The sequence below is a fragment of the Zalophus californianus genome, chromosome 6 (genome assembly GCF_009762305.2).
Source record: "Zalophus californianus isolate mZalCal1 chromosome 6, mZalCal1.pri.v2, whole genome shotgun sequence".
NCBI lineage: Eukaryota > Metazoa > Chordata > Mammalia > Carnivora > Otariidae > Zalophus > Zalophus californianus.
In genome coordinates, this window is record NC_045600.1 from 58864767 (window position 1) to 58878630 (window position 13864).

The 13864-nt window shown below is 34.4% G+C and overlaps 1 protein-coding gene across 3 annotated transcripts in view; it reads right to left on the reverse strand.

Annotated features, from left to right (window-relative positions):
* Positions 1-13864, reverse strand: part of TTC6 (tetratricopeptide repeat domain 6) — a 203354-nt gene that overhangs the window by 30990 nt on the left and 158500 nt on the right. For all 3 annotated transcript variants that reach the window (XM_035728139.1, XM_035728137.1, XM_035728138.1), the window contains 7 exons: positions 12277-12353; positions 11680-11840; positions 8581-8715; positions 7287-7436; positions 6095-6235; positions 4734-4847; positions 732-851 (listed from right to left, as the gene is read on the reverse strand). In XM_035728139.1, the coding sequence (XP_035584032.1) occupies positions 732-851; positions 4734-4847; positions 6095-6235; positions 7287-7436; positions 8581-8715; positions 11680-11840; positions 12277-12353 (898 nt within the window). The remainder of the gene's footprint in view (positions 1-731; positions 852-4733; positions 4848-6094; positions 6236-7286; positions 7437-8580; positions 8716-11679; positions 11841-12276; positions 12354-13864) is intronic.

The following is a 13864-nucleotide window of genomic DNA, read 5'->3' on the forward strand; positions in this document are numbered from 1 at the left end:
GTTCCTCAGAAACACAAAACCAAAATTACCATTATTTAACTGCAAACTTCAAATTGCTATTTGATTTTTGCTTCATATTTCTTAATCTTAATTCCAAAATTAACTTAAAATAGACGATACAAATAAGATAAAAATGAGAATGGTGAATTTTGTTTAATTTTAATTAATAACAATTAATTACTAAAATACATTTTAAACAACCTGTTTTTCTTTTAAGACACTGCAGATGCTATTTTATTGCAATTCTGAGTGCCTGTTTCCACTAATTTAAAAGTCTATTCCCAGTAGCCTATTTTGAGCAGCCATTTTCTGCCCTATGCAAAACAGATTTATTTTGATATATTTTCAGTGGGGAATGAGGAAAATTTTGAATGAGGAAGAATTAGCACTGAGCAGCAAAATAAATCATTACACAAATCATTTTATTTACCAAATAATTGAGTTTTATGTGTAGCTAAGATACTCCCTGGGAGAAGGAGAGTGTATTGATATTTCTTCAAATCAGAAACACTTTTTTATATATTAGCTGTAATCAAAACAAAGTAAAAATACACATTTCTTGGCAAAGATTCTATTATTCATTCAAAGTACTTCAATACAATTCCTGCTAAAGTTGTTATTGCTCATTAATACGGCCATATGATACCAAGAAAAAAATTGTTCACTAGTTTTCTGAAAAGAATGTGCAAAATCAAGTGGGTTCATTTTTACAAGTAAACAGGAAGGTTTACCTCCAATGCGAAACTATACTGCTCTAGCTCTACGTAGATGAGTCCACGATTAATGAAAGTATTTAATGTCACAGTTTCTCCAGCATCAAGAAGCAGCACAATTCCATAATCTATTAATGCCTAAAAATAAAATAATCACTTACAACCTAGATTCAACTCTTGAGAGCCTTACCACATTGACTATGAACAAATGTGTTTATGACCAAACTAGGACCTAACATGGATTCTTTAATGTGAGTTATATTTATGGCCAAAAATAATCAATCAGATTTAAAGGGTCCCATTAACTAAATATTACAAACACTATTATGTTTTAATAAATGGTCCACACTGTGCTCACCTTTCACATGTTATCTTTGGATCATCCTAAGCATTTTTATTGTATATGGTTTGGAAGGGGAGGGGTGCAATACCCTTCCCCCACTCAGTAGTTTCACCAAATGACTGTTGACATTAAAGCAGAGCACTTGCTACCTTTTAACATTTAATTTCTTTTTAGTGTTTTACTGTTTTTACCACTGAAACCCTGAAACCTAAGTTTTATGGAGGCAGAGCTTACCTATTTTGTTCACCATTGTAAAGCAAATAACTAGCTCAGTGCCTGCCTATAATAGGCAGTATTAATAAATTTTTGTTGAATGAATAAATCATGAATCAATTAAACTGAATTTTAATACACTAACAAATAAACAGTCATTGGAAAATTACTTCAAAATATTTTGAGGGGCGCCTGGGTGGCTCAGTCGTAGAGTGTCTGCCTTCAGCTCAGGTTGGGATCCCAGGGTCCTGGGATGGAGCCCTGCATCAGGCTCCCTGCTTCGCGGGAAGCCTCCTTCTCCCTCTCCCACTCCCCCTGCTTGTGTTCCTGCTCTCGCTGTCTCTCTCTCTCTGTCAAATAAATAACTAAAATCTTTAAAAAAATATATTTTGATAAGCATACTTATGTTTTGTAATACACAAGTCTAAACTAAGAATTATCAACTCAAAAGACCTTTCTCCATTACTTTAATCTGTTTTTGTTTTTTGTTTTTTGTTTTTTTAATTCACTGGTTCTGTACCAGGTACTAGGACTATCCTAAATTTGGGTTGGAGCTGAATCTCTTAACTCATTTTCTTACTAAACATTTTGTCCAAAAGAGCCATATAGGTTTCTGTGGTGTCTAAATGGGGTGTCTCTCAATTGGACGGGGACCCCCAGATGTGGGGCACTGATGGGGTGGAAACTGGTGGCAAGGGCAGTGATAGATTCCACCTAAAGCAGAACAAAGGAGATAGAAGTTTATTGAATGCACCGCAAGGGAGTGGAGGGCAGGACCGCAGAGGACAGCTGTCTGGGAGGAGGCAGTGGGTGGGGCTGTTTTTAAAGGGGGAAGGTGAAGGGGTATGCCGAGTTTGGAATCTTCCCCTTTTTTGGTAACTGTACCTGGTTGTAAGAAGCCCATCGGTCAGTTAGGGCCTGTGGATATTCTGAGGTGGGTTACCTGATGGGCCCGTCTATTCAGCCAGGGCGTTGCTGTGGCCCTTACTACATTCCATTGCTCAAGCCTGTTTGCCTGAAAGCGGCCTTACAGTTTCATCAGAAAAGGGCCTAATCTTATATGCCTGTACCACCCACTAACTGAAAATGCAAATAAATATTTTACTATTTGCTCATTGGTCCTTCTCTAGTGTTTCATTACTAGGCACTCAAGTGTCTAAAAGAACTGTACAATTAAAGATCCTATATGTGCATTGTGACATAATTATAAGCAAACCTCTGCCAGGGCTGTAAAAATAATTCATAATACATATAAAACAAAACAAAACTAGGGGCGCCTCAGTGGCTCAGTCGTTAAGCCTCTGCCTTCGGCTCAGGTCATGATCCCAGGGTCCTGGGATCGAGTCCCACGTCGGGCTCCCTGCTCCGTGGGAAGCCTGCTTCTCCCTCTCCCACTCCCCCTGCTTGTGTTCCCTCTCTCATTGTGTCTCTGTCAAATGGATTAAATCTTAAAAAAAAAAAAAAAACTAGAATGTTTGCAATTTTCCTGTCACAGAATCCCAGAATGTAAAACTTGTAAGATGCCTTAGAGATCTACTAAGCAGCTGAATATGTGACTCAAGAGGAAACAAAAGGTGGGAAATGAGATGTCGTGAAGGTCAATGAGCAGGATTTGGATCATGCCTCTGCTATTATTATTACCTCTTCAATCTTGGGGAAATTACTTAACACTAAGCCTCAGTTTCCTCATCTATAAAATTGGAATATTAATAACTTATCATATCGTTGCAAAAGTCCACTTAAAAATATTTTGATTGTATGTTGGTAAAGCATTTAGCTCAGTGCTTGTCACCCAATAAGCCCTAAGTAAGTGGTAACTGTTATTTATATTAAAATGAGGTGGTAGGAAGCAGATTTCACCTTTTCTTAATTTTTTATGAAAGCATATCTTGGGAAGAATGCCTAAGTGCATTTTCTGCAGAAAGGTACTTGGGTTTTCTCACTCCAGTGATGGCAGGAATGCTGAGAAACAGGTGGAGGGAGACAAAAAGGGAGGCGGTGACACTGTTAAATGACATCCGGTCCACATGCTGGAGGTCAACTGGTTTTACAAAGCCACATAAAGACTGTTAACCAGAAGCAAACAAACCTGTGAACACCAATACAGGCTTCTACTTTCTGTGACTTGGATGTGTTTCTAACTTCTCCCTGCTTTCATTTCCTCCTCTGTAAAGTTACTCAGTTGGAGGAAATGTGTTGAGTACCTGGCAGCTCTAAAATAACCAATATGTTATTATTCTAGTTAAATCTCTAGGTAGTCTTTCATTTTCCCTATTCATAGAACACTGATTCTGCTATATATCAACGATAACAAAAATGGGAGTGCCCTGCCCCCACCCAGTCCATTGTTTGAGGCTTCAGAGTTACCCAGAAAAGGCAGGAATGGGGGTGGGGAGGGAGTCATCAAAGACACCTGCTGTGCAGGTTACTTGATAAATGATCCTTTAATTAGCTCTTAGAATCTTAACTCCTTTGTTAAAAATTAGTTATTCATTTGTCAACATTTCTGGAGGAAACTTGATAGACTGGCTACCAGGAATTCTACAGTCTCTTAGGTAGAAACAATGGTTCTCAACCTCTTCCCTTCCACAGCAAATACGTTTCTAAATCTCCAACTGTTTTAAACAGACTTCACTGTCCAAATTTCAAGGAGATTGGAGGAGTGTGTCCACAGAGAACAGCAGGAATGCGACGTAGTGTCTTAGGAGAAAGCTTCGTTGACTATGGAAGTAGAGAGAAGTAAGAAGAGAAGACAAGCAGGCGACAGAGGAAGAGAAGCGCGAGGATGGGACAGAACACTGAGAGACCGAGACCAGCTGACCGGTGGGGTCTTGACTGGAAAAGGACCAAGTCTACAAGGGTAGGGAAGAGAAGGGTAAGATTAGGAAACAGAAAAGAGGGTTTGCACAGGTAGAAGGTGGATCAGGACAAACAGAGAGAAAGATTTACTGCAGCCATCAGTTGGGGCTTCAAAAGACACAGGCAACACTCGTCGCTGGTCTGGGAGCTGGAAACCATCATGGAAAACTCCCTGCTGTGTCTGTGGTCTGAGCGCTGTACCAAAAAGTCTCTGGACAAACTGTTCTAGCTAATGTTGAGATTTTTGAAGCAACGATATTGCTAGTGATCACTGCTTAAAAATTCTCCAAGCAGTGTATCAGTAGAAACATTCACTCAAATGAGAATTGCATAATATATTTTAATTTATAAATGCCCTTAAATGCTTATAAGAGCATTGTAAAATTAATTTTCATGTGACATTGCAAAGATTGTGTAAAAATATGTGCTGAGGACCAATAAAACATTAAACATCTTTGAAATGGTTCTTTGGTTTCTCAAGTTTGTTGTGTGTGTGTGTATTTCCACAGGAATTATTTTTCAAAATTATATAACAGAAATAAGAAAATGCTTTACATGTGTTTACAAATGCTATAACGTGTAGTTTAGTAAAATGGTCATCTTACCATTCGAAGTTCATTTATCTTGGTGTAACATAATGCTCTGTTATAAAATGCTACATAACTGTTTTTGTCCATATTGATAGATGTAGTTAAATCTGTAATCGCTAGCTTATAAGTCTATAAAGAAAAAAATAATTAGATAAGAAGGGTTAATCATAAGGGACTGAAGTTTAATTGCAAAATAAATTCTTGATTCTATCAGAATTTTTGGAACACTCATTTACCTATTCTGTGCATCATCTGGGAAATTAAGACAATTAAGCTAATCTTTCACAGAGTTAATTAAGATCTCTTGGTAGGAATTATTATAATAATGTCTCTCCTACCTGCAAATAAAATTCAATATATAATTTAGATGATTATCTTATTGCCAATATTGCTATAAAGCAAAAAGAAGATTATACTTCTTATTAGTAAAAGAGAAATAAGCCATATTGGCCAAACCTTGCTTGCTTCTGTCACTCATACTGTTATATAACATAATGGTCATGTTTTCTACCCATGTTCTCTTTCACTTCCTCTTTGATGCTTCTCTGATACCTTAGATCATTCAGTATATGGAATTGACATGTAATACGAGGTCTAACCTTTGCTTTAAGGCATTATTTGCCATATATTTCACATGAAATAGTTACAAAGAAAGGTCAGAAAAGAAAAGTAGGGAGAAACAAAGTATTCCATATCAGTATCAGATATCAATGGTGCTGCTCACACCATATGATCCAGTAGTTTCTGTTTAGGAATCAATCATAAACTCAAGCAATGACTTTATTCTAAGTGTGTGTAACTGTATTATTTAAGACAGTAAAATAGTAAAACATTTAAAAGAACCCAAATGTCCAACAATAAAAATATACTATGGTAGAATATTATTTGGTCATTAAAAATAGTATCTTTAAATATTATGAGAAGAAAGGCACAACAAATTTATAAGTAGCATAATCCCAATTTTGGAAAATACATATCATATTTTCAGGGAAAGAAAAGACTAAATGTAAATAAACCAAATTGCTCTTCAGGAATTGTCATTTGATGGTGGGGATAATAGGTGATTTTAATCTTCTTTAATCCCCTATGTATTTTCCAAATCCTTTGCAATGAATACACACTACTTTCTTAATAAGGTAAATAGTAAGTGCTATTTAAAATATAAATATCAAAAATAAATAGCACTATTTTGTGCAAAATTATGAATTGAAATCCCTTTGAAGTACTGTGAAAGTATAAAGTGTTCTATGCAGTTCTGCCCTTTGTACCACAGTGATTCTCCTCTCACGGAGAAAAAAAGGAAACAAGTCACAACTTGGCATCTGAGCATCTGCCCATTCTAAAATCTCAGTTAACAAGGCAAGAAACAGCCCTACCTTGTTGTAGTATTTCAGAACTCCTCTGTAGATATAGGCACGCACATTCTGAGGATAAATTTTGATGGCCTCATTACAATTCAAGATTGCTTTGGAGTATCTGCCTTTCAAACCATAGAAGGCTACTCGGCTTAAGTATGCCTTTTCAGAAAAAGAACAGGGGAAAGTAGGAATGGATATTTTAGTAAAAACATCAGTTCTCCCAAAATATACTGTAGTTTGAAGAAATCCATGCCATCCAAAGATGGTATAAAATGAAGTCTTTTTTCCCCACTCTCTTTTATTAGAAAATATTTCAAACTGGTGCCTGGATGTCTCAGTCAGTTGAGCATCCGACTCGGTTTCAGCTCAGGTCATGATCTCAGTCAGGGTATTGGGACCAAGCCCCATGTAGGTTCCATGCTCAGTGGGGAGTCTGCTTGAGATTCTCTCTCTCTCTCTCCCTTTCCCTCTGGCCCTCCTCCTACTCATGCACACACTCTCTCTCAAATTAAAAAAAAAATAAATCTTTTTTTAAAAAAAGAAAATATTTTTAATATATAAAATAATTGAAAAAATAGTACAATGAACATCCATATGACTACCATCTGGATTCAACAATTATTATTTTACAATATTTATTGTATCTATTTTTTCTGAACCATTTGAAAATAAGTTGTAGATATCATAATACTTTGCTCCTACGTTTTCCATTATGCAAACATTCTTCTACATAACCACACTACCATTATACATCTAGGAAAATTAATAGTATTCTCTAAAATCATCTAATATTTAGTATATTTAAATTTCATAGGCTTTTAAAATCAGGATCCGATCAAGCTTCACCTACTGAATTTTGTGTTATCTCTACAGTCTCTTAAAAGGCAGGAATAAATGTGATAGCTAAATACGAAGTAAATAAAATTAATAGCATAGTTATATAAAATTATAATTGTTAATAGGTACAATAAAATATTAACAATATTTATAAACATCACAATTCATGAAGCACTTTTACATAAAGTATCACTGTTGGAAACAAAATTTTTAGTTCAAGGGGAAATACAGATATACAAATTATCAAAACACAGCTGAAAAGTAGGTATAAGTAACCGATTCTTGCTAACTAATAACAATGACATATAAAGATTTAATAGTTTTAACAAATTTGACACACTCTCCAAATCACTGAAATTGTTCATTTAAATACCTGGTAATGTTTTGGATTGAGGGTAATTGCACGATTAAAATCCAGAACCGAACTATCCTTGTGGAGTTTTACTTTACAAAGCCCACGTTGATAAAAGCCTTCCGCAAAATCAGGATTTGCTTTCACAGCTTTTGTAAAACAATCAAAAGCCTAGAAAAGTATTTAGTTAAGTAGTGAGTAGAATATATCAGTGAGTAGAATATATTAATGAGTAGAGTATTAATTTAAAATGTTAATAAATTATAGTGTGTAACAATTGTTGAAAAGTTTTCACTTATTTTTGGTCATTTTAAATACATTTTTCCTAGTGAACTTTGTGAAGAAAATAAAAGTAATATAAGCAAGTCAGGTTTACTACTATAATTTATAGGTCCCTTTAATCCCAGACTAATGTCAACATAATCCATGTTGTTAGATAACAGTACTTTTAGAAGTATAATTTTAACTGTTATTCCTCATGCCTTTTTTATTCAAAGAAAGTACAACCTGTACATTTATTTTTCATGAGGGCCTAAGATACATAATTATGAAATTTCTTAACAATAGAACTCAAATTTTTCCCAACATTGTAGAGCAAAGGTTGGCTTGCTCTGGTGTCCAAAAGGGCTAAAAACACAGAAAAGATTTATAATTAATCTTACATTTATTGGGATTTCCTAATGGAACGACTAATCAAGTGCAACTCTTTTTCAAGTTTGTGGAGATGCAAGACCCTATGAATACAAAGTCTGGAACGGTGTGCATGTGCATGCTGGTGTGTGTCTGTGTCTATATGTCTGTGTGTAGAGAGATTAAATTATTAAATATCCAGTATTAACCATTATAAAATAGTAATTATTTTATTTATCACATCATTGACAATTTTAAAATGGAGTCTGCTTGAGATTCTCTCTCTCCCTGTCCCTCTGCCCCTCCCCTGCTCACTCTCTCTCTAAATAAATAAATAAAATCTTTTAAAAAAATAAAAAATAAAGTACCTATAATTTAATAAGTAAATTCATGCTAATGTGATTAAAGTATTCTGCTATAATATTTTCTTACAGTTAGATTTATTGTTGTGGTAGGAAACAGACATTAGTTTTTGGAATACTGTTGACAAACAAGCCTCAAATAAAATATGTTGAATAAATAAAACAATATAGTAGGCATTGCAGAGTGCACACTGATTGTAATAAGCCAACCTTTATAAGAAATTTGGTCTAGTCACTCACTATATAGGTCAGAAACAGAATTGAATGCAAGCAATCAATTTCTAAAATCACAAATAATCTACAGTCCTAAATGCACAAAATACCATTTGTATGTTGCCTTCCTCCATGTAACAAAGACCCAAGTTATACAGACAGTCTGCCGAAGCTGCTACAGCATTTGGTCCTTTATCAGAATGAGAAAAGATATCCAACGCCTTTTTAAACATTTTCACAGCTTCCTAGAATGATTTTTAAAAAAAGACAGAAGAGAAAATTTCTTTCTAGTATTTATTTAACATGACAAACATGACACCTTAAACGTTAAAGGGAATCCTGAGCACACAGCCTGACTCTCATTTCACCCTAGGTACACAGGCCTGGTAAAGACACAGGCCTTGTCAGTGTACTGCCAGACAAGGACCCAGGCGGGGAATCTGACGGCAGGGAATCCCACCAAAGGTACCTCTCCTACAATCTGCTACCTAAGCAGGCTTATACATGTGCACTTTTGAAACTATAATTTCTAAATTCTAAAGGTTATTTCCTTGTAGGCTAAAATCAACTTAAATTTATAGACTAGTTTATGATCAATTTTTTAGCAATTTTCCTGGAAGAAATATTGGACAGCTATTAGATAGTAAGGGATTTCCAATGATAATATCTGATGTGGTTTTAATCAACCTTTATTTTGTCCTACTGCGCTCTTAATGGGATTCCACTGGCACCAGGAAATAAACTAATACCAAAAATCACCCATTTAAACTATTTAGTCAAAATAGTTGAAATTCATTAATGAAAATAATATTCAATTTTCCCGATAGAAATGACTTTTTATAGTAAACTAATAGGTGTATTTATCTATATGGTTACATAAATATTTGTGACTCTTTAGCCGATTTCCTTAATCATATTAAGTTACTAAAGACACCATGAGATTTAGCATGGATATGCTAAGTGTCCTCTGTGCCCTCCACTTAGCTTTACTTCTTCTATTTACAGCCCACCTCAAAGTCCACCATTCCATCCTCACTGTCAGCACACGACCTTGCCATAGAAGAAAAGACATCACCTTCTTTCTCCATTCCCCTCCTTTTTATTTTTCAATGTATCTATATCTTTCTTCATTTCCATCTTTTTTTCTCTCCTGTTTTTGAATGGTTTCCTTTCTTCTCCTTTTCTGGGCTAAGTCCTCAAGTTGTGTCCTTGATCCCAACTCCTTCTGCCCTGCCTGAACACAAGTTATTTCCTTCCTCTTCTGGATTACTGCCCCTTCACTATCTCTTGGAGTCCATAGAGTCTTCCATCCCCTTTAAATTAAAGTGAACACATCTTCACTTCCTCCTGCTTCCTCTCGTAGCTGATGTCCTACCTGTTGCTTCTTCATGACTCTAAAAAAGACCCCTGGGAAAGCTCTGGAGGGGCTTGAGATAAAGCATATCTACATTCTAAATAGAGCACTGCCCCTGTTGTGTGGATAAAAGCTTAGAAGAGAGCAACATGGTTGCTATCATTCTAGCAAAATAAAAATAGGCTTTGGACTAGGATAATGACCACAGAAATAGAGAAAGGAGGTAGAATTGAGAGATATTTAGAAAGAACCAAGAGAACATCACTATTGATTGGATAGAAGAGGGCAATCAAAGATAACCCCAGGTTTCTACAAAGCAATAGGTAGGGGCAGAGGAGGTTAAAGTAAATATAAGAGTATTCCAAAAAAGAAATTCAATATCATAAAGGTGTCAGTTTTCCCTAAAATAACCTAGAGATTGAACACAATTCCATCAAAATTCTGACAGAGTTTTTAACAGATTTTGACAAGCTGAATTTAAAATGTATATAGAAGAGTAAAGGCCCAAAAATAGCCAGGAATTTCCTGGAGAAGAATATGGTGTAGGGACTAGCTCTACCAGATATCAAGAATTACAATTAAACTATAATAATTAACTATCATAATAATTAAGACATTGTAGGGGCACCTGGGAGGTTCAGTCGGTTGAGCATCCTACTCTTGATTTCAGCTCAGGTCATGAGCCTGCACGGCGCTCCATGCTCAGCAGGGAGTCTGCTTGAGATTCTCTCTCTCTCTCCCTCTGTTCCTCCTCCCCCTGCTCTCTCTCTCTCTCTCTCTCTCCCCCTCTAAAAATAAATAAATAAATCTTAAAAAAAAAAAAGACATTGCACTATTGAGCCAGAGATAGAAAAACTGACCAAAATAACAGAATAGAGAGCCCAAAATGAGATCTGCATATACAGGAATACTTATGATAGATGGACCACTTCAGATCTTTGGGTTGAGAGAACCTCTCAATAAATGATACTAGAACATTTGAATATCCATATAGGAAAAATAGATATTTTATCACTTATCTCACACTCAAAGAAATCAATTTAAGTTAGAGTAAAATCTTAAATGGAAAAAGCAAAACTTTTAAGCTTTTAGAAGAAAATATGGACCTTGGGATAGGGAAAAAACTTCTTAAATGAGAATTTTCTTAAAGCCATGACAATAAAACAAAAAATATATTTATTCTACTACATTAAAATTAAGAACCTCTATAAAACCAGCCACAAATTGCAAGAAGATACATGGCACACATAACAACTAACCAAGGATTAATATACAGAATTTATTTTTTAATGCCTCAAATCAATAAGAACAAGATAAACAAACAAAAAACATGCTTAAGATATTGACGGTACAGGAAATATGAGTGGTTAATAAACATATAAGAAGATGTTCAATCTGTGCTCAAACAGAGAAATGTGAATTAAGACCACAGTGAGACATCAGTCTTTATCTACCAAACTGACAAAAATAAAGTCTGATAACCAATTACAGTAGAGGATAGAGATCAGCAGGCATACAGGTACATGACAGGTAGGAGAATAAATTGGTACAACCCGATGTAATAATGTGTCACTTTCTTGAAAGTTAGATATTCACATTTTCTACATACCAGCAATTCCACTCCTAGGAATATATCCTAGAAAACTACTCCACATGTTAACAGAAGACATGAAAAAGAATATTTACAGCAGCCCTACCCTTAAAAGAAAAGAAATAACCCAAATGTTAACACAAGAATCAATAAACAAATGTTACAATTTAGTTTTATAAAAAAAAAAGTATGTAAGCCATCATTCTAAACACAACATAAAAACTCTATTAATAGATTTAGTAAATGTTACACAAGACTTTTCACCTTGTTTCTCTTGGCCTTCATTTGGGCTTTTGCTAATAGAGTATACATGGTGAGCTCAGGCCTGTTCAAAGTGATCCCATCCAAGACCTGGATGGCCTTGTCATGGTTTTCACAAAATGAATAAATGAGTGCTTGCTGTATAGGACTCAACTCAATGAGACCTAAAAGGAAAAGAAAGTTTATCAATACCTTTGCCAAGTATCTAGGATTTAGATATAATTACTTTAAAGAAGTCAAGCAATTCAATAATTTACCTTTGAAATATGGATTAATAAATCAATACAGTACTAAAATCTGTTTACCACCAACACACGATAAGACATTCCAATTACAAACAACAACAACAACAACAAAAAATGAAAGTATAACCTTGGCATCTCCTATAATAATCTCTCACAAAACTCACTTCATTATGAAGCATTTAATAGTTGACTATGTGCATGTGAAACTGAAGACATAAAGTTTCAAAATCTATATTTGATTAGAAGTAAACCTTTCATGTTATCCATACATCACTACTGCAAACAGTAAAAGCATTTTTAGGAGGTATTTATTTTTTAATTAAGACAATTATAATTTTGCATTAATTATATTTACCTTTGTTCATTTCTGCTACTTGATAAATAGTAAACTTTGCGAGATCATAACATTTCATCATAAGAAGATATTGTCCTCTGGAAGAAATAATACCTTTTTAATTCTAAGCAGTTAAAAATAATTTTTTCTAAAATAAAATGTCTTATAACAAGTCACTTACATTTTTACAATTACAATACTTTTATTCATACTTACATATGTATGATAAAAACAATGCAAAAATTATAAACATTTTATGTGGTCTAAATAGATCAATTAGCATGCAGATGTAATGCAAATTTAGGAAAAGCGAAGCTGAAAGAAAAATATTCAATTTTTTTTCCAGTGACCTGTATTTTAAATTTTATACTCTAAACCCACAGCTAACATAATACCTAGTGGTGAGAAACTAAGCTTCAAACTAAGATCAGAAGTAAGACAAGAATGCCCATTCTTGCCACTTTTATTTAACACGTAAGTCCTACCCACAGCAATCAGACAAGAAAAAGAAATAAAAGGCATCCAAATTAGGAAGGAAGAGGTAAAACTCTCCCTATTTGCAGATGATATGATACTACAGATAGAAAACCCTAAGTACTCCAAAAAAACCTATTAGAATAAATGAATTCAGTAAAGTTGCAGGATACAAAATGAATATACAAAAATCTGTTGTTTCCATACACTAAATAAGGAAAGATCAGAAAGAGAAATTTTTTAAAAATCCCATTTACAATTGCTTTAGAAAGAATCAAATTCCTAGGAATAAATTTAAGCAAGGAGGTGAAAGATCTGTACTCTGAAAATTATAAGGCACTGATAGAAGAAACCGAAGATGACACAAATAAATGGAAAGATATTCCGTGCTTATAGAAGGAAAATTAAAATTATTAAAATGTCCATGCTACCCAAAGCAATCTAGAGATTCAATGCAATCCATATCAAAATACCAATGGCTTTTTCATAAAACTAGAACAAATAATCTTAAAATTTGTATGAAACCACAGAAGACCCCAAATAGCCTAAGCAATCTTGAGAAAGAAGAACAAAGCTGGAAGTATCATACTCCCTGATTTCAAATTATACTAAAAAGCTATAGTAACCAAAGCAGTATGGTACTGGCACAAAAACAGACAACAGACAACAGAAGAGAATAGAGAGCCCAGAAATAAACATACATTTGTATGGTCGGTCAATCTATGAAAAAGGAGGCAAGATTATAAATAGAGAAAAGACAGTCTCTTTAATAAGCGGTGCTGGGAAAACTAGGCAGCTATATGCAAAAGAATGAAACTGGACCACTTTTTTTACACCATATACAAAAATAAACTCAAAATGGATCAAAGAATTTATTTAATGTAAAACCTGAAACTATAGAACTCCTAAAAGAAAACGTAGACCAAAACCTCTGTTATTGGTCTTAGCAATATTTTTTTGGATCTGCCTCCTCAAAGGAAACAATAGCAATAATAAACAAATGGGACTAACTACATTTAACTAAAAAATAAAAAGTTTTGCACAGCAAAGGAAACCATTAACAAAATGAAAAGTCAACCTACTGAATGGGAGAAGATATTTGCAAATGTTATATCTGATAAGGGGCTTATATCCA